The sequence below is a fragment of the Spea bombifrons genome, chromosome 1, assembly GCF_027358695.1.
Source record: "Spea bombifrons isolate aSpeBom1 chromosome 1, aSpeBom1.2.pri, whole genome shotgun sequence".
NCBI classification, from domain to species: Eukaryota; Metazoa; Chordata; class Amphibia; order Anura; family Pelobatidae; genus Spea; species Spea bombifrons.
The window spans coordinates 87,745,621-87,770,311 of record NC_071087.1 but is presented as its reverse complement, the minus strand read 5'-3'; the positions used below and the strand labels follow the sequence as shown (position 1 = coordinate 87,770,311).

Genomic DNA, 24,691 nt, shown 5'->3' with positions numbered 1-24,691 from the left:
CTTTTTTCACTAGAGACAAGCTGAACAATCATTGTATCTATTGGCTGCTGATACGCAGGTTACCTGCTTTGCAAAAGAATGCATGTATCATGGAAAACTGCTCCTTTTCCCTGCCTTTATGATAACCCTGACTTTACCATTTCAAGCCGACAACACCCTGAGCAAATATTTTTTATAGTTTCTTTTAAATAGCATTTATTACTGTTCCTAAATAAAATATACATTTAAACGTCTGCTTGTGAGATGAGTAAAGTGTAGGTCACTGACAAAGAACAGTCTAGGCCAAGTGGTCTTTACCTCATGGATACAGTTACTATGGTGACACAATCTCTATGAGCTGCATCCTTTCTGAAGTGATGCTGCCAGATAACTTGCCTCTGAGTGCCTAGGCACACTTTGGACTGAAAGTTAGTGTAGCCTTCAGGCTAATAGGGCTGAAAGTTGGTTGAGACCAACAGTTTGTTTTAATGTTTAAGCCTTGAATGTTTGTTGCTATGCTAAATTAAAGACCAGCGTGTTTGTTCATCCAATTCTGGTGTTGTGTGTTTATTTTTTTTTTTGTTGTTGTTAACATTATATTTGCTAGTAATCCACATGCCAACTTCCTGTTTTGCAAATAAACTGCATTATTCTGATTGAGGATGGAGAACACTGTGATGCGCTCATTCCAAGCAACCAGTCTAAGGTCCTATTAAAGAGGATCAGAGGTACACAACTCAGTACTTAGTAACTAGATTTCTTTGAATTTCACAATCCTGTAGATTTAACCCGCCAATTCATGGATATCTGAGCTATAAAAAAATACTAAAAATAGCTGCATGGATAAATCCCCTCCAGCAATCTAAAAATGTATAAACTATTTGGCACCATAGAAAAACACACTACCTACAAAAGCCGAATACAGTTTAGAATGATTTTATAAATACGAAAAGTGCTTTTCTGGTCATTGTTTTGGGCGTATGGCATTACGTACCTGTGATCTCTGGGTTTATGGCCTGTGTGTTCCATATTATCCGTAATAATTCATTACTGGTAAGGATGTACTGGAAGGTTGCATATAACAAAGAACTTCAATGCATAATTTCTTAACTGCTGACGCTGCACTTTAGTGCATATACTTGAACATTATCCACCATGATATATGGAGGCTGGGTGCTTTCCCCACTGCAGTATATTTCATAATCACTCTAGAGGACAGAATACAATCAATGATACAATAAAAAGGTCGATGAAATACTAAAATAGCAGCACAGGAGACACACAATATTGGATTAGCGAAGGAATATCCCTCATTACTGCTATTTCACGTCTATCCTGCTCACTGATCGGATTATATGTTGGTTGGACAGTATTGATGGAATAAGTAAGCAGTGCTAGCCGTCAGTGGGGAATCCAAGTTTGTCTAATGCTGGTTAACCCTAACATTGTAGAGAAAGCGACAAGTTTTATTATACGACCCTACCTTAACTTTGTCAGTACTTACTTTAAGCCAAAATCACATAGAACAATCATCATAGAACAAAACCATGAACTGGATAAACTCAACACAATAAATGGAGAAAACACTTTTAGTTGAATAAAAAGAATTAAAACCTTGTATGGGATATATCTGGATTTGTTTCATATGGTTTAAAAAAGTTAACTTTCTTATTAACCTGTTGCTTTCTGGCATTCCCACTTCAGCAAAGGTTTTTTTCTTTAATATTTTTCTGTACCGTATTCGCTCCAAAGGAAGGGGGAGATGGTGTGCACAGAGGCTCCGCCATTTTGCAGAAGCACCTGGATAACAGAGCCGATACAGTGAAGAAGCCGACAAAGTAAGAAGCCAGAAGAGGTAAAAGAAGCGGAGCTGCGGAAAAGGAGACATGCAAGCTGTTGACGGAGAATGTAGGGAAACATTGGCAGAGAGCAGGAGAGTATGAGAGGGAGTGAATGACTGTGACAGTAACAAACAATGGTTTAGATTTCCCCCCCATTATGGTTGCCTTATTTTCTTTTCATTAGGATCCAAAGTACAGGGGGTCATCTTATACTAGAGCAAATACAGTTGGTTTTACGGAAGCTGTAAATCAGCAATAGCCAGGGAGCAATCTGTAGTATAGTACTAAATATCAAATGAATATAAAATAAAATAATCATTTATACTGCAGTGCCACTAGTACACATGCCACTTTTATTATGAACAGAAACTACTTTATATTGCATTATTAAGTGTAATTTGTGAATGGCAGGTGTGGAAAGTTCAGTGTGTCAGAGACTTTCTGCCTTTCAACATCCTTCGCAGGATCACTTCGATTCCGCCCCTGGTGCTTATTCGTTTTAGCCACCCGTGAGTCCTCTTGCGCTTCAGGAACTTTGGCTGGTATTCCATGCCCCTCTTCCTGTTGCGAACAAGCTGCAAACTCCAATGTGAGGGCACAGAGCGTGTGAGGATTCCGTTTCCTGCTGCTTGAGAGGAGGATGGGGCCTGCGCCAAGTTAAAAGCCTGAGATAGATTTGCAAAGGTCCTCTGTTGGGCGCAGACAGGAGGCACCGCTTGCCTCACCAGCAACAACCTTTTCAAAACAAAGAAAAACATGTTTCAGTGTAGAAATTCACATTTCATCGAAACGGGCCAGTTTTGTTCCCCGCCGATGATAAAAGCATATTACAGTATTTTGTAAGTAATTTATGCACCCGATAAATCATCCAAGTTCTTTACAATGAAGTGGGGTAATGTACGTTAACACGTTTAACATTTTCTGACTGAATGCACCTCACAATCCAATAAAGGCACACTCTGGCCAACATATGCATTTAAATTATGGCTTTCTCCTGCTTATTAATGCATAGGGGGATTCTACAGAATCTACAGACCCCCCCTCCCCCGCATGCCTTTGTTCCTGACCCCTTCTCCTAGGCTTGCTGGTGACATGTTCGGCTGAACACATCACCTGCTTGCCAAACAGCATACATTCTATACTCACCACTTGCAAGCTCCAGTGCTGGCCCGTGCGAGAGTTCCATTGGGTCTAACAAGACCACTTGTGTGCATGCACCTGCGTAATCCCACTGATTTGAAAAGGGGTGCCCTCCTGACACTGATTGGCTGCTTCAACCAACCAGCCAGAAGTGGCACAAAAACTGGACCATAGAGGAGGACATGGCATTGCCATGTCTGGTAAAGGTCAGTTACTTTTTATCTCCTACAAGTTTTACAAGTTTTTTTTTTATCTCCTACAAGTTTTACAGTGATCAGCCATAACATTATGACCACTGACCACTGACAGGGTAAGCCTAAGTATATCAGCGACTTTGACCAAAATCGCGATGGCTAGAAGACTGGGTCAGAGCATCTCCAAAACTGCAGCTCTTGTGGGGTGTTGCCGGTCTGCAGTGGTCAGTGCCTATCAAAAGTGGTCCAAAGAAGGAAACGTTGTAAACCCAGCGACAGGGTCATGGGCGGCGTGTGGTCAAATGCAACAGATGAGCTACTGTAGCTCAAATTGCTGAAACAGTTAATGCTGGTTCTGACAGAAAGGCATCAAAACACACAGTACATCACAGTTTGTTGCGTATGGGGCAGCATACCGCAGACCAGTCAAGGTGCCCATGCCGACCCCTGTCCACTGCCGAAAGCGTCTACAATGGGCATGTGAGCATAAGAACTGGACCACGGAGCAATGGAAGACGGTGGCCTGGTCTGATGAATCATGTTTTCTGTTAGATCACATGGATGACAGGATGCGTGTGCATCACTAACCTGGTACAAGGATGCCTCCATGGAGGCCCCACCTTGCAACTTACAGGACTTAAAGCATCTGCTGCAAACATCTTGGTGTCAGATACCACAGCACACCTTCAGAGGTCTAGCATAACGTAGTCCATGGGTGGACAGGTCAGGGCTTTTCTGTCGGCAAAAGAGGGACCTACACATTATTAGGCAGGTGGTCATAATGTCACGGCTGATCGGTGTACAAGGCGCTCATTTTCCTAGTAAGTGGGAAGCTAGACTGTCCCTTTAAATTGCAAGGAACTGCATATAACAGAAGCAATGATTTATAAAAGAATTGCTGGGACTCCCCTTTAAATAGAATCATAGCTCCTGTCAGTCATATATACATCCTGTATATATCTTCCTATTTCCTAGATTGTGACTGGGATCTTCTAGCAGTGGGCCAGAGATTAAGTAATGGAGTAATATACATATATATATATATATATATACACACACACACACACATTATATATATATATATATATATATATATATCTTTGTGAAGTTACAATAGAGATAGACTCACATACACAATCCAGACATATACCGTATCTAGATGTCACTCCACCTGCACACCAGAGGATGACCTTCATACCGTAACGCATCATAGCACCATATGCCCAAATGTCAGCGATCGTGTAACCCGCGCCATGTTTCCACTGTTACAGAAAGATCACTAAGCTGCCACCCGAGTCGATAAAAGCAGCGCAATATCCCCGTTCTAACTGTTCACAAACCTGCTCAAGACTCCCAACATCCCCATGCTGCCCTGTGGGTCCGCCTACTTCCGCACGGACGCTATAACATTGGCTGCTTCCGGCAACCTAGTCACATGACCTTCGCTGTGCCTACTGGGAAGCTACAATACAGTGTATTGTATTGGTTTTTTATAAGGCAGATATAGCATCTGCTGTAAAAAGACGCTTAGTGTAACCTACTCGTTGCCAACCACAATATGGTGCACACTCCCCTCCCACTGCATCTACGAAAACAACACTTAACGTGCTAACAGCCGTCAAAGCAGAAGGCGCTTCCTATAGAGCGGCGAGCCAATACCGTGGTGCTGTGTGAGCCGGGCCTGCGCGGCGCCACTCCCCTACCTCGCTGAAGTTTGGCGGGTGGGGCTGTTAGATTTAGTGTCTGGTTTACTGTCTGTGATTTGTATCAGGACCCTGTCAGCAGTGCTTGGAAGCCGCGAGCTGGGGGTAGATATAGCCTAAAATGGACGGTCTCCGCAGCGTGGGGCTGGCCGCAGCTGTGCTGGCCGGCGCTGGAGGAGCGGCTTTAGTCACTTGGAGTTATATCTCGGCCCGGAGGAATAAACCGGAGCCCAAAGACACCCCCGAAACGGCACACAGCGAACCTCCCGCCGAAAGCGCTCATTTCAGTGCGCCAGCTGCAGCGCAACCCCCTCAGGTACAGCGTTACACCAACCATTTCAATATACATACTGCCGGCCTGCGTTCCACTCATGCCCTGCATAATGAATACACTAATCGTTGTTTTACCCCGGCGTGTGTCGTAAAGCACATAGCTTGAGTGCTGGCCTGACAAATCATGCTTGTAGCATACCACCTAAGTATCCCCTCTTCAGCACTGTCAGTCCCTCTTCTCTAGGGGTTAAGCATGATTGCTGGGCATTCGTAGAAACAGCAGAAAGCAAGTCTGTTAATTAAATTGTGTGAATAGTATGCGTTCTTCTGCTAATTAAGTCAAGAGGTCACATAAGTCTCCGTAAAGCCCACCCCTACACCAAAGTGCCCCCCTTTGACAATCTGGACTTTAGGGAGTTGTTTTCCTGCGGTTGTTTTGTTAAACTGTAATCTCATTGGATTAACTACAGTTGGAATTGGGGATCGGACTGTACATCTATTCCCTCTGATCTCGCAGTCACAACAGGTGGAAACGTCTGTTATTTGCATGGCCGACAATTGCTAAGAGACCAGTTCAGTGACACTTCTTATATCATGGCGTCTGTTTTATCACATATATATATATATATATATATAATATAATGGCCAGTCCTCTTCATACAGAGCAGATGAGTGACAGAAAGTTTTTATCACGGGTGTGAAATGAACAGTCGCGTGTTTTTCAATTATAATCAGGGCAGGACTGGGGTTGAAAAGCCGCCCTGGCACTCTAAGGCCAGTTGCCGCTAAATGATATACGTGTAGCTACCACCTGGATGTGCGCGGCGGCACGTTACACATTTATACTCTGGTACTGTGTGGCCACGCGCTGCAGGACCCAATCAGCCGTTAGAGCCAGCAGCCCACCAGGCACGTGTGTGGTGTCAGATGGCCAGTGTGGGCCTTATTATTATTATTATTATTGATACACTAGCTGGGGGGAATGCATTGCGAGCAGTTGGATGTTCACAGGCGCAGGGATCCATTGTACAGAGCTGTGGAATATGACAGTGCTACATTACTCATTCAGTAATAGACACCCCAAAGTCTACCCGGCTGTGAGGAATCCGTCACCGGGAAAGTGCTTGCACGTCAAAGCTGGATTAGGTTTAACTGCATTAGCAAAATCCTATGAATAGCGAGTCTAATTCAATATATCGTTCTGTGTTCTTTTGTGTCTCATCTATCAATTTTTTGGTATTAAGAATATTTTGCGGCTGCGTTTGTACGATGAGCTTGGAGTGGAAACGTCTGGCTTTCTAAACATGGCTAGACAGATAATTAAGGTAATGTTTTCCTACTTGTCTGTCCTTTTGAAATGGTAGCAGAGCTGGTGTTGTTCTAGGTTTGTGACACTGTTGGAGAATGCAGAAGGTGCCACTTTCATCCTGCAATGTAGAACACGAAGTACATTTCTCGATGAGGACCAGTTGTTTTAGGAGGCATTGGAAGATGGCATGAAACACTACTTAGTGGTTCTTCAAAACTGTAGTTCAGTGTAGAGCCCTGCGCAGGACTGTTTTCTTAATCCTGCTCTCGCTAAATTTCTAACCATTACCGCCCGCTGCCGCTACATGTGTGTTCAATTTTGCCCTCTTCTGCAAGCGTACTCATTCACACACCGCCGCCCACCGCCTTACCTGAACTGTAGATCTTTCAACGCCGCTCGCAGACATCCACAGGGGTCTCTGCATTATTCGCACTCTGTGTGAACAACTTTGTCCCGCCCAAAGGAAGCAGGAACGGAGCAGAGTCATGTGATGTTATGTACATTCAAGTGACTCTGCCGGGTTCCTACTTTCCCTGGGCAGAACATTAGATGCTGTGCGTGTGAGCAATACAAAGGCAGCCTTGCGGGAGTTCACAGGATTACTGAGACGGCAGATATATTGTGTGATCGCCTGATCCCGCCCATAACACACGGAAAACCGCCCGCACGTGGAAGTCCTCTAGTTCAGTCTGCAGCAACATGTTTTATGATGTTGGGTGCAGGGCTGCAACAGCTAATCGATAATGAAAATTGTTGCCAATGAATTTCATTGTCGATTAGTTGAAACGATTTTTATTGATTATACCGTATTTGCTCGATTTATAAGACAAGTTTTTTCCAGAGCAAATGCTCTAAAAAAATACCCCTCGTCTTATAATTGGGGCTGTCTTATAATCAGACCTTAACTGGGTCTGACTATGAGACTAAGATCCAGATCCCCCGCAGCAAATGGGGGGCCTAAGGCATTTCTGGAGGCAGAGTGCTCTGTGAAATGCCTTTTAACCCCCTTAATGCCACTCTGCCTCCTGAAATGCCTTATACCTCCCTATATGCCACTCTGCCCCATAATATGCCTTTTAACCCCCTAAATGCCAGAGTGGCATATAGGGGTATAAGGCAATTCTGGAGGCAGAGTGGCACATAGTGGGTCAAAAGGCATATCATGGGGCACAGTGGCATTTAGAGGGTTAAAAGGCATATCATGGGGCACAGTGGCATATAGGGAGTATAAGGCATTTCTGGGGCAGAGTGGCAAGCCAGGGGGCAGATGTGCATAACTGGGGGGGGGGCAGGCTGAAAAAAAGGAAATAAAAACAAAATATTTTTCTCAATCATAGCTTTTATTTAAAAAAAAAATTGTTCACATGAATGAACATTTACTGGTAAAACTTTTTTCCTATAGGGTCGTCTTATATTCAGGTTTTTTCTTTTTTTCATAAATTAATATTCAGATTTTGGGGGGTCGTCTTAGAATCAGGGTCGTCTTATAATCGAGCAAATACGGTAAAATGAGGCGGGGTTAGTGCAAATGCTCTGAAAAATACCTCTCGTTTTATAATCCATTTCATTCAGTGACTCACAGTAGTTACTACTTACAGTCCCTCCCTGCAGTCACTCTGACAATTGGCCCCGCCCATTTTTTCTCCCAGTGCCCATTGGTACTGCCCGTTTCCTTTAATGTCCACAACTCCACATGGCTCAGCAACTAATCTAACTGTGAGTATAACCCTTAGGGGAGGTGGGGGTTAATTTGGGACAGTTATGTTTAATGGGGTGTTTAGGGTTAATTTAGGGGCAGTTATGGTTGATGGGGTGTTTAGGTTTAAATAAGGGACAGTTATGGTTAATGGGGTATTTGGGGACAGTTATGGTTAATGGGGTGTTTAGGGTTAATTTGGGGCAGTTATGGTTAATGGAGCATGTAGGGGCAGTTATGGTTGATGGGGGTATTTAGGGACATTTATGGTTAATTTGGGGCAGTTATGGTTAATGGGGCATGTAGAGGCAGTTATGGTTGATGGGGTGTTGGGGTAAATTTAGGGGCAGTTAGGTTAATGGGGTGTTTGGGGTTAATCTAGGGGCAGTTATGGTTAATGGGGTGTTTAGGGTTAATTTAGGGGGAGTTATGGTTAATGGGGTCTTCAGGGTTAATTTAGGGGCAGTTATGGTTAATGGGGTCTTTAGGGTTAATTTAGGGGCAGTTATGGTTAATGGGGTCTTTAGGGTTAATGTAGGGGCAGTTATGGTTGATGGGGTATAAGGGTTAATTTAATGCTGAGGGTTAATTTAATTAATTTAATAAGGTTGACTTAAGGTGCAGTTAGAGGTAAAGAAGGGCAAACTAAGAGGAATCTAAATCCTGGGGGCAGTGAAGATTAATCCTGTATTTACTTATAAGTATTGTGTCAGTGTGCTGCGAACAAGTCTGTGAATCTATGTGGGCAGAGAGCGCTGCTTCCCTCTGCGTTCCTCGCATTCTGTGCGAACAACTTCTCTTGCCCCTGCCCAGGGGAAGCAGAAAATGAGCAGTCATGTGATGTAAATTCAAGTGACTACACTGGGTTCCTGCTTCCCCTGGGCAGTCAAGAGCCCTTGCTTGCAGTAAGCAGCAGGGCCCCGCGGAAGTGATATCCCCCGCGATCATGGTTGCTGCGGGCTTTTGCCCCTGTCGGTCGTGCGGCACCATTGGCCACTGTAGTGCACTGAAATTGTATGTGAAGGCAGCCTTGCGGGATAACCGGAACCTGCATATGTATTGCGGGACCCTCTATTCCAAGATTTTTGGGAAACATTACACATATGAAGATCTTTTTTGGTCGCTCCTGGATTAAGTAGTTTAACAAACTGTATTAATAATGTTACATCTTGTCATTTCATTTTGTGTAGAGTTGTGATTCACAAACGGCGAGCGCTCCTAATAAAAGATGGTGCCGCTAGGGTGGGTGGATTGGTGCGGTGTGTGCTGCAGAGAGAACATGTTCTGCTACTGGGATACTTACTTCTGAAATTGTTCAAAACACTTCCTGATATTTTTCCTTTTTTTATGTCAAAGGAGAAGCATCTGCCAAGCAAGCAGGTCTTGGTTCTGGGACTTGATGGATCTGGAAAAACAAGTGTACTTAATTCTATTTTGACAAACAGAGGGGGAAACCACACAACACCGACGGAAGGTTTTAATGCCATGTGTATCAACACCGGGGAATCCAGAATGGAGTTACTAGAAGGTAAGAACAGATTGTAAAACAAAAAAACGCTGGCTTGTTAGTGTAGGAAAAGCTACGGAAGATGAAAACCTTGTATAATTTTTGTAAAGTGCATGAATGATATTGCACTGGGTATCCAAGGTATAGAGACAAATACAATGAAACATCGCAGCTCCACTTCTTCTCTAGCATCCTCTTCCATTTTTGCGGAAATTCAGCAGGATGAAGAAGCGAAACTGTGAGTGAGGAAAGCGGTCGGCAGAGAAGGTAGGGGGGCACTCGGAGAGCATGTGAGAGAGCTGGAATGAATAAGTGGATTGCATACATAACCCTAATGCATTGCCTTATATGCTTTGTCACGCCTATTGTGCGTCTTTTTCAAAATGTGTAATGTCTTGCCTTTTTCCCTTTTTCTGTCTATAGTTGGAGGCAGTGAACCGCTGCGGCCTTACTGGGAGAGATATCTCTCTAGAGCGCTTGCTGTAATTTTTGTTGTGGACTCGGCGGATCACAGTCGTCTTCCGCTTGCCAAGAAGCACCTTCACCAACTGATTCAGCAAGACTCATCTGTACCATTGCTGGTCCTTGCTAATAAGCAGGTAATGATTATTTATATGTGTATATTTACATAGTCACTATTTTTTCAACATTGTTGTTGGGTATTACTTCCTGCTATTAGTGTAGAAGACCTATGCAAAATGGCAAAGAAAGTGCTATAAAATGTATAAAAAAATATATATTATAATAGAAAAAAACATAAATATTATTTTTCATGTATTTCAACCTCAAAAGAAGACAAAAAAAAAAGTTTGGGACTAGTATGATGTTGAAACCATAGAAATGGTGTTGAAACCATAGAAATACCTGTAGAGCAAAAATTAGTAGCTATAATGTTTAAGTAAAATTGAGTAGGCATCACTGTTGGACATTAACCTAATTGATGTTCAGCGACATCTGCTGATTATGTATATGTGGGATATTGCCATAAACTAAATAAATATCTAAATTTATAGGTGTGCATTTGTACTTTTTAATAGTGACGCATTTCAAGTCAGCCGAACCAGTGCATACAGTCTGAAAACCCCATCGGTATTTTGTGTTGTTTCTCTACATCTTAGGATCTCCATGATGCGTACCATATCACTGAAATCCATGACGCTCTTGCACTGTCTGAAGTTTGTGAAGCTAGGAAGCTGTTTTTGATTGGGACACACGTGACTAAAGATGATCATGAAATATCATCTGGACTCCAGGACACAGTGGAATTTCTTGCACAGTTGATTTCTGAGTATTCCGATATAAAAACATAATTTAAAAAAATGCGGTATATATATATGCTAGCATATACCAAATTCATCAAAAGATGTCGCACATGAACAATTTTACTAAAATAACTAGTGCAGAGGAATTGCTTTGACATCCTAGGGGATAGTGGGGTCTATTCACAAAAAGGTTGCATTGATTTAATGATTTCCTTTAACCCTAAACACCCCATCCGTAACTTAAAACAGGACCTTTCACCCCCAGTGGGAGATCAGCTGATGAACATGCAGGAAAAATGTAAAAAAATAAATACGTTCATCCCTATGCAACATAAAAATAAAAACAATGGCACGTGCATTTGTATTAATATTCTTTTAGAAAATAAAGACATACACAACGCCACTAACATTAAACTGTTTTTAAAGTAAAGACGTGTTGCATGGGCACATTTGTGGGCTGAAACTCCCATGCCAAAATGATAAGGGTTATAGTTGTAGCTCTTAAAATTGGTTGCAGCAACGGCCCAAAGATTTCCATACCTGTGGGCATGCATTCTCTACCTATATTTTAAGTGTTTTAGGGAATTTATGTGTACTGCATCCCATTATGTGCTGTTGCCTACGTGAGCTTTGTGTGAGATATAAAATGTACTATATTTAAGGAACTATATTTGATATGAGGGAGTGAGGGCTTAAAAAGAAAAATATAAAAATAAAAAATACTTAGCTTTTGTTACTTATACTATTTAGTTTAGCATATGGGGGGCAGATATTTTTTATATAAGTGTGTGTGTATATATTTCTACCGTCATATCACGTGTGTATGTTTGTATGTCAGTGTGTGTGAGAGAGTATGTTACTCGGTTTGTAGGAGTAGCTTTGGGTACATCTTTGATGGAGGATCCAGTTTTTTTTTTCTTCTTTTTTTTGTTACCACACTGGCCCACAGTAGTATAATTATTATCTGTGACCCCATTAGGAGTCATAGATATCATTTAGAAAATATGAACCAGTCAACTCCAAACTGTGTGACCCTGCGACATGCTGGTACAGCATACATTGTTGAACTTTTCCTGCTTTGTTATCCTGTGAATACAATAAGTAGAATTATGTAAATGAGGTGAATACAATCTTCCAAACTGCATCATAACTGGAGTTGAGTAACCTGCTGTGGTCTCAACAGCATGGCTTGACCCAGACTGTCAAGGGAGTTGGAGAAATACTGGCTTTTGCACAGGCTTAGAGAGCTGGACAGTGTTGGTGTCTGGCCAGGCTTGACCTACTACCCACAGACTATCATGCGATAGGAGGAAACAGATCTATGTCAATGCAGATTTCCCCACTACACAGCATGGCCATTCGTTCTTTACATACCACATGAAACACAGTGAGAGAACAAGCAGATGTGTTTTTACACCTTTGAACCCTTCATCCTCATGTAGTTGTCCTATGAGGTCATATATTACATGATAAAATGTATGCAGTTCTGGCTCAAACTGTTACATTTGGAACAATGACCAGACATAATATATTGGTTTCTGCTTATAGCGTCACGCTTAGCAGCAAAAATACTCCATGTTTCTATAGGACTCAGTGTTCAAATATATCGTGAGTAATCTATAGTCAAAAAAATACTTTTAATATTGTCCTTGGACAAAGGTACCGCTTTAAGTATTCTAACAGGTATAGAACGGGTATGTTAACGGGTTAATGTCTCAAAGGTAGGGAAAAATTCCCAACACTATAATGATCAGAAATTTTTCTGGATTTTTTTTTTTTTTTGTGGTGACCAAGATGGACTCCATCATCTCTTGGAGACGCTGACCTATCAAACCAGATACTAGGAGAGGCCCAAATGTCTCCAGTCCTCATTAAAACCTTAGCTTGTCGTTATTTAAAGATAACTGAGTCGCCTCCATTCAAGCAGGCGTATCAACCATAACATTCAGGGAACAAAAACCTAATTATGGGCCTTAATATGATCAGACAATATAGAAAAGAGGAAGTCAGTTCCTGACTGTGTGACCAGGGGAATCTGTAACACTTCCTCCTTGATTTTGGGGCAAAAACCCTTTGAGTCTCCACCTACCCTTTTGTTAAGGGAACGGGGTTTTCTTTTTAAATTTTTTTCAGTTTCAGAGGGTGAATGTGTAAATATAAAGATAATGTGTAAACGGGTAGTATTTTTATATGCGCAATTGGTGACAATGAGTGCCTTTTATATAGTTAACTTTCTATATAGGTGGACAAGAGGAAAAGGGTGGTGTGGGTGGTATTGCTCATATAGACTGTAAGACTACAGATGAAATGGTAGCACTGTATGGTATATGGGTATATTTAAGTCTAGGTGGGGGGGATATTTCTTGTGTGTTTGAGCAGGAGCTGTGTAATGTGCTTCTGGGTGTTTTATACATTTCACTATTGCGGTACAGACTCTGGGAAATGGTGGCACTTGGGAGTTTAGATTTTTTTTTAATATGTACATAGTTTAGTGTCTCTGGTGATATTTTTGTATGGGTCAGATATTGAAAGCGATTAATTGTTTTGCTTGTCTGTATTTGGAATAAGTTTGTAATTTTGATCTGCGTTGTACTTTTAATTTACACAAATTTACTTTTTCGCTAAAATAAAACAAATGTAAACATGGCAAACTCAATTGGTAAGTGTTGTCTGTACTTTTTTGAGCGTTATTGGAAAGAGATGTGATTTAATATTTTGTATAAAATTGATTTATCATTTCACCCATGGATACATAGTAGTACCAATGTGCATTTATTCATGTTTCTTGCTTGTTTTAGTACAAATATATAATCTATTATATTGAGTAGATATCAACTGTTACTGCATCAATGCTCCATTAACCCCTTAAGGACAATAGGGGTTTTTACTCGTAGTATATTGCGGGACAATGGCTCTTAACGTTTTTCAGGGTTACTGTTTAGCTGTGATTTTCTTCTTTCTCATTTCATGCTTCCACACATATTACATAGTTTTTTTCCAGGACAAACAGGGCTTTCTTTAGATACCATTTATTTTATCATATCATCTAATTTACTATAAAAAAAAATGATAAAATATGGGGATTTTTTGTTAAAAAAATTATTTTTCTCACTTTTTAAACAGAAAACTTTTACTCATCTGCAAAAACTAATGGAAAAAAACCTGCTAAATAGATTCTACTATTTGTCCTGAGTTTAGAAATACCCAATGTTTTTATGTTTTTTTGCTTTTTTCTGCACGTTATGGGGCAATAAGTACAGGTAGCGTTTTGCTATTTCAAAACCTTTTTTTCCAAATCTGGTAATTCTTCCCCCCATGTGCTGTTTTGGGTATCTTTGAAGCCGGCCAATGCAGTTTACCCCATCAAATCATATATTTTTAAAAACTAGACACCCCAAGGTATCTGAAATGCTGGTATTTTAACCCTTTCCATGCACTAATTTTACCACCACCCTTTGTGAAACTTTATGGTAGTACATTTTTTTTTTATTTTTTTTCACACATGTACTTAAGGTATAAATTTATCGCTCCTGGTGTATGTCCGTGCCAAACAACACCCCAATATGTGTTCAGTAACATCTCCTGAGCTCAGTGATACCCCCCATGCATGGGTTTGTAGGGTTATTTGGGAGGTAAAACGCTGCCTTTGTGTTTGGCGTGTATTTTTTTGCCATTTAGACATCTGCCCCATGTCCCATCTTTGAACCCGGCCAATTCAATTTCCCCATCAACTCATATATTTTTTAATACTAGACACTCTATGGGCATTTGTAATGCCAATATTTTAACTCTTTCCATGCTGGAATTTTTGTAAAGATAAAGAATTTTAGGACTTGCTTATTAAAAACTTTTTTTTTTTTGGTGACAGTGGAGATTTTTACATGTTACCATATTTTTTTTAATTTTTTTTAAACATTTTTGACCAATTTTTTTTTTTATTACTAGTCACTCTCATTAGTGAGCTGGGCTCCATTGACCTTGCATGGTTGGATGCAGTACCTGGATAGACCCTCTGTGAACTCAGATCTATTGTTAATGCCATCCTGTGAATGACGGCAACGTCAGTCACAGGATAGCACTTGTGGTTGCTCCTCGGAGCAATCTCAAGGCGATCGGGGTAGAGGGGTAGTGTTGCTGACATGCCTCGATACTGAGGCATGTCAGCAACACAGTTTATGCTTATGAAGCGATTCCGATCGCTTCCTAAGCAGTTTTAGCCGGGCGCCGCCGCGATCTTTGATGATCGGTGCGGCGGTGGCCGTTTTTCTTCCGGGGAGGGCTGCCCTCCCCGGATCCACGGTCAGCCTCACTTGTGAGGCTTCCCTGGATGTTGCATGTAAAATTAGATAGAACTGGCCATATAGTGTGATGGAATTCCCAATATTCACTTTCCTGTACACCAGGAGTTATTGAAGCCATATAGCCTTATATCTGCAATTCTGGCTGATGTTTGGTAGGGAGTGTTTATTTAGAACCCATTAGCTACACTAGAATCTGTACCAAATAAATACATTACATTAGACATTTGTTTACCAATCTCAAAATTGGAATTCCCACCATAATGAAACAAGTAACCACTGCGACACTTGTGCAGAATTCAGAACTCATGTAGACAATGCTACCTATTTGATTACACCTGTAATTATGGATGTTTATTTAATTAACTAATAAATGGCAGTAAAAAATCAAAACCATGTTTATTACTGTGTCCCACAAACAATGCCAGCTTCAAAATGAAGTCACAATGAAATTCCAGATCAAACAGCGAAATCCTATCCTTTCCAATTCACATCTTCTTTCGTTTCATCAATCCCCCAGAAGGCTTGTACACTGCCAAAGGAACTGCCAAAATCCCAATTTTGTGGCCTTCATCAAGTGAAGCATTAGAGAACATCATTCTTTTACTGATCTTCAAACCCATTGCTTTAGCAATTTCAAGCACCCTATAAAAGAAAAAGAAGCAAGTGGAAAATCTTGAATATGCCTACAAACACCATTCCACAGAGGCTTACAACACTACAAACATGTTGCACACATAACACATGTAACTAAATGAATGGTTCCTCCTTCCCACTCTAGATAACAATCTTGACAAGATATCTCCTGGCGGGTCATGTCATATTTCTGTGTAACGAACCTCTTCTCAAAAGCCCTGTCATCGATAACATTACCTTTAATAACCAACGTTCATTCCTTTGGGAATATGTACCGTACTTGCTTGATTATAAGATAACCCTCCAAAATTTGAATATTAATTTAGGAAAAAAAAGAGCTTGAATATAACACTACCCTTAGGAAAAAAGTTATTAGTAAATATTAATTCACATGTAAACTATTTTTCATATTTAATAAAACAACCTCCGGTGCTACCTGGAAGGTCGTGTCACAGTGGTGCATCATAGAAGCCCCAGCGGAAATGCTGGAAGGAAGCGGAGGTTGTGTCCGCGCATTGCTCAGACAATCACCAGCGGGGTAGCCTCCTCTCTGGCAGACGGTGAATGCGTGATGCATGCAGACAATCTCCGCTTCAGCCCGGCACTTCCGCTGGGGCTTCTATGACTGAGCACTCGAAGGTCATGTGACACGCTCCGTCGTAGAAGCCCCAGAGGAAGTGCCGGCAGCAGTGGAGGTTGTCTACATGCATCAAAGCAGACGTCCACTGACTGCCAGAGAGGAGGATCCAGGCCCCCTGCAGCGCTGTGGTGGATCTGGATCTTAGTCTTGTAGTCAGACCTCTATTTAAGGTTCGATTATAAGACGAGGGGTACATTTTCTCTGGGGAAAAACCTTGTCTTACATTCGAGCAAATACAGTAATAAAGGCTAACCTAGGCAGTCATCTTCTTATTTTAAGAAAGTTCCACAGAAGATAAACTTTTTTCCCCTCAGTCACATTGCATTTGGATAGTAATATTCAGACTATTTCAAAAGTTTCAAGCACATTTTTACTCTAGGATAACATTCAAGGTTACCTAGCCGTAATCTGGAAAGAAAGATGGCTGGTGTTTAAGTAGGGGCAGATTTAATTAAGTCCTAAAAGGCCATGGTATTTTAGGAGTACTTCTTTCTAATAATGTTGTCAATAACTAGTTATTGAACTATATTCATTTCACTTGGTAATGACTAGACTAGAGAGATAGAACTAGGCAGAATGGTATCTATGGTTGTTTCTACTGGTGTCATAGTGAATGTGTTTATACCACTAAATGCTTTTTTTTCTTAATGACATTAAAGCCCGAAGTGTTGACTTTGTTTAAACTATTGCATTACGCTTGTTGATGCCAATGTAGCGATGAGCATTCCACTGGTTCTTATGATGACTGCACCAGAATGGCTGTGAATACATAACCCCAATACAACTTGGGCTCACCTGTTCTCCGTGAGCTTCATGTCCCTCTGTAAAAGTGTCAAGTCGACTTCAAATTCACAGATATGCAGGGCCAGGGCTATCGCATGTGCAACTATTTTAGATTTCATTGTGTCGGGGACTGAATTCTGTAGCCTAGAAGAGAAGATGTGGTGTTAACTGTACAATTAATTAGTTAATGCATGTGCCTTGGAGATACTCAAGCGAGAAGCTATATTCAGCTTTACACAAATCAAAACAGATGTACCTAGAATAGTGAAACATAACTCAATTATTTATTTCCATTTAAAACAGGCTAAATCTGTCCTTGGTCCGGTCTTTATTCAGGGTATAGCCTTATGTCCGTCCAATGTATTTTTAAATTCCCTCACTGATACCTTCCTCTGCGCCCGCTGGGAGGCGGTTCCATTTTTCTACCACCGTCTTGGTAAAGTAAAACCAGCTTACATTACACCTAAAGCCCCTGATCATAATCTCGTTTTCGCCTTTTAAATAAATGTCCATCCTATACTTTGTTTAAGTTAAATAAACAGAATGGTCCGGCTCTGTATGAAAGACCTTTACTTCTGAAACAGAGTTATTATGTTTCCACATTTTCAAGAATAATGTTACAATGTGTGTATTTTTAGTGACCTCACACTAAAAAAGGAGTCCTCTCACCTCCCATTTCTGAATGTTGAAACAGTAAAATTCTTTATTAGCTTTGTGAATACCATGTTTGGGAAACTCGGGTCCATCAGCTCTGCCAAAAAAAATATGAATAAAAAATAAATTCATATATATAAAGTTCTGTTTTGGATATGTTCTGCTTTATTTACTTTATTATAGAGAAATAACATCACAAACGTCTCATTTGACTTACCTTTGCGTTTTACCATCTTGCACTGACTAAGCTTGATCAAGACATCCAAATAACACAAGCAGCGGGCTTGCTGGTCACGATCTTTCTGGTTAATAAGCTCTTGAATTTCTTGAAGAACAAACAGCCCATGTCTGGAAATAATTGGGGTTTTTTTGTTAATAAAAGGGGGGTGGGCGTGTATGTAATTTACTGTGGCTTTTAAAAAAACCAAACAAAACAAACATTAAAACAATAAAAAGAATAACTGATGCTACTTTTCAGAGGATTGTAGCTTTGACTATGCTTTAACTATATCCATAAACACAACAGGTTGCTGCCATGCCATCTGAGTATGTGGCCGAATGCTGCCGGTTTGAAGTTACTTACTTCTTATTTTCTCTCATCTGCTGTAACGTTTCAGAAGTGATGTTTCTAAAGGCTTCAGAGGGAGCTTCGAGAGCTGCGTATTCCACAGGTGAGATAACTTATTGGCCAAACGTAAAGTTAAGTAACATTTCAGACAACTTCTCCCCCAAACTCTCCAGAAATCCAGAAAACAACCTATTTTAAAATCGATCGGCGAGCCAAAAGTTACATTCAGGACCTCAGCTGAACATGAAAGCACAAAGCAGAAATGAGAACAACGGGGTTAATGAAATTGTGTGTTAAAATTTAGGAGAGAGAGCCAAGATGTCCTTATAATATGCTCTTCCTATGAAAAGACTGAGGGGTTGCAAGAACTTTTTATATCATGCTGAATACAGATGAAAAAGGTTTCAACCCCTTAAAAGACCAGGGGCTTTTATGCTATAGGACCATACCATTTTTTTTTTCTTTCTTCAACTGTTATTTGCCACGCTCGTTTACAGTAAAATTATATATTTTTAGTAAGAAGTTGGGCTTTTTTTTTTTTTTTTTTACTATATTCATATATTATTTAAATACCCACCACGCTAACTACAAAATATAAATATTGTATATAATATTTAAATATATTTATAAAATTTATATATAAATAAATGGGTCAGAAAAACAAACATAAAAAGTATTTTTCAAACCTGGGTCAGGAAAGGCAATCACCTTTTCTTGCTGTTCTCTATCCTTTATAATGTGATTGTGATGGGGACAGAGGTCTGACCAGAGCAGTCAGCAACTCCGGTTACCCCGCGATTATGGTGACACAGGACAGTTTTTTTGGTTTGTTTTTTTAAACAATGACATTCGCAGCGTATCTCTATTACACAACCCTATTATAAGAAGGATACGATCGTCCAGCTTGTACACATTTTCAGGCTTGTCTGCGTTAACATCACGCTTAGGTAGGAACATCGAAACCTCTGTGTCTTTATTGCCAATAGCCTCTTTTACCAATTCTAGAACATGGAAAGAAGAAGAGAGCATTGTCGTCTCATCTATATAGCAACTATATCCATACAGAATACTATATGAATGGTTACATTATGTGATTTTTTTATCACAGTGACAGACAAAATACGGGATGTTAGGTGCACGCCTTTGGTATTTTTTCTTATCTTGTCAAGAAATAAAATATGCCTTATACAGAAGGAAGAAACTATCAGTCTAGATGAGCCAAATTGAGGGGCAGGTTGATGTAAGCTTAATCCACAATATACAGCAATTGACCAATATGAATACTTTTTCAAGAAAATTTAGCTGGGCATGTTGACATTGGCTTTGCTTGTCAAAAGTGGAGGTGTGTGACCCACAGCAAAGTTTTCACAAGCACCTCCTTTAATTAATATTTTGGACTTTTCTGATGTCAGCCAGTCAAACCTCTGCTTTCGCAGAGCCAGGGTCGGACTTGGCTCGTGTCACACTTTTAGTCAGCTTGCTCATTTACATGAGATGTTCTAAGCTTAGTATTAAAATCAGCCAGTTGCTCTGGAAAATAATGGCTTCCTTACCCGTTGTTCCTTTGCTCTCTATGATTTCCTCAGCAGCCTTCGCCATAGCTTTACTTAAACTCTCACTGCCAACTTTGTTCAGCTTGCGGGAATTCAAGGCACGCTTCTGCTTGTTGGTACCAAAGGCTTCTATCAAAGCATCCACCTGGGCAATAAGTTCAAGGGAGGAAGAAAAAAACCCACATAAGAACAGTTAAATGTTTGAAAGAAACATACGAAAGACTAACAAGTACTGCATTGTATCAAGCAAATAAAAAGGCATAACAACTCCCAGAAAAGCGAATGGCTTAAATAGCACATTCTGCTTATTTTTCAGTCGTGCTGCTGGATATGTTACTTCCCATTTCATATTTAATACAATTGGAATGTTTAAAATAAATACTTGAAAATTACTACAAATAGTAGAGGCCACAGCACTATACAGTAACAAAGCCTGCTTTGCTGCCATTACCTTTTCCCTGTACGTTCTGCTAGATTTGTCAGTCTCGTCTTCATCGTGTAAGTCACCTGCAAAATAAATGTAACTTAAGTTCCCGCTCAATATAGAACTGAACACTAACTCAAACATACACAGAGAAGATCACCTTTTTCCAGAATATAAAAATAGCTATTTTCTATTACCTATAAAAGATGTGTTTTTTTAATGGTAAACTACACTTCCACTGCCACTGTATTAAAAGAATTCAGCTGCCTGAAATATGGCCGTCCCTCTATGAAGTTAAAAATACAAATCCTGAAGATTTAAACCTGTACTATACCCCAGTCAAGGCTACACGAGATAATAACAATAATAAATACAAGTATAAAACATACTCTTTCTGTTGGTGTCCAATAGTGGCTGCATGTTAAAATACTCTGCATCATATACTTCCATCTGCCCAGATTCCTTATTTAACACACCAACAAAATACCTGTGGAAATACATAACACAAGAATTTGCACATTGCATAAAGAAAATGTTCTCATGTGCATTCCCAGACATTTTATGATTTACAGCCATTTAGCACATTTTTTTAAGTGTATCTACATTAAACTGTGGAGCTAATACCATTTCGTTACCAAACATATTGCTAAAAACACATATCTCATTGACATATTCTTTAAATTACAATGACTTAGCAAACCCCTTGGCTTCAGCATGAAAATAGAAATGCTATAGCCGATCAGTTCTAAACTTGCTTCTACAGTCAACAAATAAACAGGAGTCTGATGTGATAGGTGCAAGGCGTTAAACACAAAGCCATATTGCTTATTGGAGGTTATGCATAAGGAGGGCTGGCCCCTTTTGGCACCTGGGGGAGGGTGCAGGTAAAGTCAAGTGGCTCCATCGCCCCTTGTGATCGCTCCCACCCCCTAGATGTCATACTCACTGGCACACAGATATACATACACATTCATACTAACACATAATCCCTTTCTCACTCACTCACTCACACACACACACACACACACACACACACACACTCTCATTCCCTCACCTCACTGCAGCTGAGGCTTTATCTACGGCTGCTTGCATAGTGTGCAAGCAGTCCCGCTATTATCGTGGCGTCACATTACCCTACTGCATTTCACTTCTCCAGGCCTAGTCAAAATTGTTCACAAAGGGAAGACTTTTAGATAGAGAGGTATATTTATGCATAATACACCTCAACAGAACTCAAACTAGACTACTTAGGAAGTTTGCAATGGGGGGGGGGATTTCACAGGATGTTATTCAGTAGCCTTTTATAGCGTAGAGCCGCCGCTCTCACTAAAGTAAAGCCGTTCCAACAGGTATCATTCAATAAAATGTTACAAATAACTAAACAATGGCACGATATTCAAACATATTACGCAACTGGTAACAATTGCTTTTATATCCAAGTGTTCAAGCTTTAATGCCAGATATTACCTTACCTACACAGAGGGTTACAGTTTGAATCATCGGAGGAAAAATTATTTCCCACATAACTTAGCCTGTCCGTTTCTGCCGCCTACAAAGAAAAATGAACATTTTGCACATTATAGTCATTAATTGTGTAAGCACCTTAAGAGCAGATATTGATCAGTCAAATGTCGCATTACTTTGTCGCAACCAAACGATGCAATACTATTATTACTACTATTTCTTAATTCAGTTTCCATCACCCGGTTGAAACAACTCAATTTGGCAAAATAAAACCCAAGAAATCAAGTCAATATTAGGGCAAGCACACAGGCCATGTTTTTTCCAGGCACATATCATTTTCACATATTGCTGATCAGCACATGTTAAGTACCCTGCGGCACATCGGAGGTTTAAACTCACGGAAGGGAACTAGTTACTCAGTTATACATGGCATGTACTGGTTAGCAATATGTGAAAAATATAGAATTATCAAACAAACTGTTTTTGGCAGATTGTAAAACTCTTTGTTGAGATTTATTGACACGCCATTCACCTGTCAGGATCGCATAAAAGAAAAGGGGCGCCTGTATTGGTCATAGAATAAAATGATTGCTTTGCTCCCCAGAGGTCTTACCAAGATTTGCTGCTTTCTTTTTCTAGGGTTTGTCTGATCTTTGTTCCTGTATAAGTTTAATTTAATACTCTCCGGTGACTGTATATTTCCATTGGAGAATTGCACTGAGGGGGGAAAAAAACAATAGGGACAAGAAGTATTAGTAGAAAATATACAATAATGAAATCATACATTTTTAAACACAAGCATACGCAGCATCTAGAAATACCCACCAATACGTTTACTATGTAATGAAGTCGAGTACCTAATTATGTATCCCAGCTAGGTTGATCCAACCGTTCGTAAAGGTAGATGGTTTGTACCGCAACATGGGGGGGTGGGGTCTTGGGCTATTTGGGGTTTGTTTTGTGCTTTTTGGTACAAATAAAAATAAAATAAAGATACACTGTTTTGTAATAAATGTACTCTGCATATTTTAGCTTTGATCTCTTTCTTTTAGGTGCGTGGCTCAGCATTGACTTTATATGATAGAAAGTTCCGGGCTGTCAAATAATATTTCTCGTTAATGAAATATTGGGATTATTTGGCTATGGCGAGTGGCCTCTAAAAATCAATCCTACATCGTTATCATTCTCAATAATAAATAAATAGCCCCTCCATGAATTTCCAAGGAGACAAACCTGGATTTAAAGAGCACACACAGCTGTGATATAAATAGAGGGTCCCTTTTAGTTATTATTGTGACTTTTAGGGCTGAGGAACATTGCTACACGCTAATAACCAGCATTGGGAGGAGAACATGCACTTTGGAAAAGGCTTTAGGAAGTCATGTAATGCTGCCTGCTAAGAATGCGAAACAACTCATACTATTTAGTGCCATGAGTAATACATGTTATTTAAGCCACCATAGACTTATACTTCTACTGCTCACCCAGCAAAGCTGACTGCTCCGGGGAGCCTCTGTACTCCCACACCGCCTTGGAAGCCATGCGAACAGCCTCTCACACACGCTGCGTACGGAACACTTCCAACCAATCCGCAGCAAGAGTCCTAACACCAAAGAAACGACACTGCGCTACGGCAAAGAAGAACCTCCAGCACAGCATTTTCAGATCTGGGAAACAGACAGTGCCACCTGCAGGACGCTCTGGATATTGACATGTATTAGTAAGCTTTAGCAAAAATGAATGAACCAAGTGCAGTGGATGCGTGATATAAACTCCCATAGACCTGTTATATGTGTCCAAGTACATATAACGCTTTGTGACTCGTACTGGATGTGTACTTTACGCTGTATATTAGAGTCCAAGTATTCATTAACAATTGTTCAATTAATGTGCATGCCACACCAGCATATGTCACTCACAAAATATACTATTCTGCTCACCTTCGTTTAAGTATATCTAGCATATTACTAGCCTTCAGGGCCGAATTGTGAATGAAAAGCAACCCTGGAAATATTTGGACGCCAGCTATATATATATATATATATATACTGTATATACAGGCTCCACAAGGATGATGAGCAGGACCAGTTGGGGGGTTCATAGATTTCTTTCTAACCAGCTCAGTTTTAAGATTTGAGATATTTATGTTATAGGCATTTTTATTAATATGTATGTTTCTTTATACACACAATGCATGGTTTGTATGCGTTACTCGGTTGATTTTTCGATGTTTCCACGTGGTTCTCATTTGATCTATACACACAATGCAGGGTTTGTATGTGATACTCAGTTGATCTCTATGTTTCCATGTGGTTCTCATTTGATTTTTACGCACAATGCAGGATTCGCATGTGTTACTCAATTGATCCATTTGATCTATACACACAATGCGGGGTTTGCATATGATATTCATATTCTAAAGAATAATTTGCACTGTGTTGCAGATTTTTTTTAGGAGAGATTCAAGTTTATTTTCCTGTTAATTATCTACTGTGAAAATGATTTCTGTGTAGCCCCACAGTGGTCTACCACCTCGTCAATGAGTTGTTGTTATTCCTAGATGCTTCCCCTTCGCAACAATAGCACTTACAGGAGACCGGAGCAGATCTTGCAGGGCACACATTTGACAAACTGTCAAAAGGTGGCCTCCTGTGAGCTCTTCAGCTCATTCTTCTGCCTAAGGAGACGGCTGCCTGTGTACTTGCTTTTTTACGCCTGTTAACAATCGGTGTGGAAACACCTAAACTCATTTATTAGGAGGGGTGTC

General features: G+C 40.3%; 3 protein-coding genes across 3 annotated transcripts; 1 reads left to right on the top strand and 2 right to left on the bottom strand.

The window, feature by feature from the left end:
- Nucleotides 1-2,150: 2,150 nt before the first annotated feature.
- Nucleotides 2,151-4,597, bottom strand: MRPL34 (mitochondrial ribosomal protein L34). Its single transcript, XM_053465828.1, has 2 exons — nucleotides 4,495-4,597; nucleotides 2,151-2,555 (listed from the first exon to the last, which is right to left on the bottom strand). Exons 1-2 carry the CDS (start codon nucleotides 4,518-4,520, stop codon nucleotides 2,243-2,245), a joined length of 339 nt encoding a protein of 112 aa, XP_053321803.1. The 5' UTR covers nucleotides 4,521-4,597; the 3' UTR covers nucleotides 2,151-2,242.
- A 311-nt stretch (nucleotides 4,598-4,908) lies between these two features.
- On the top strand, nucleotides 4,909-11,632 carry ARL9 (ADP ribosylation factor like GTPase 9). The gene is made up of 4 exons (XM_053465825.1): nucleotides 4,909-5,173; nucleotides 9,492-9,663; nucleotides 10,066-10,241; nucleotides 10,761-11,632. Exons 1-4 carry the CDS (start codon nucleotides 4,979-4,981, stop codon nucleotides 10,950-10,952), a joined length of 735 nt encoding a protein of 244 aa, XP_053321800.1. The 5' UTR covers nucleotides 4,909-4,978; the 3' UTR covers nucleotides 10,953-11,632.
- Nucleotides 11,633-15,584: 3,952 nt separating this feature from the next.
- On the bottom strand, nucleotides 15,585-23,520 carry POLR1E (RNA polymerase I subunit E). The gene is made up of 12 exons (XM_053465823.1): nucleotides 23,409-23,520; nucleotides 22,538-22,641; nucleotides 21,933-22,009; nucleotides 20,850-20,947; nucleotides 20,488-20,543; nucleotides 20,037-20,181; nucleotides 19,377-19,484; nucleotides 18,499-18,595; nucleotides 18,133-18,263; nucleotides 17,931-18,012; nucleotides 17,274-17,405; nucleotides 15,585-15,847 (listed from the first exon to the last, which is right to left on the bottom strand). Exons 1-12 carry the CDS (start codon nucleotides 23,464-23,466, stop codon nucleotides 15,691-15,693), a joined length of 1,245 nt encoding a protein of 414 aa, XP_053321798.1. The 5' UTR covers nucleotides 23,467-23,520; the 3' UTR covers nucleotides 15,585-15,690.
- Nucleotides 23,521-24,691: the final 1,171 nt, after the last annotated feature.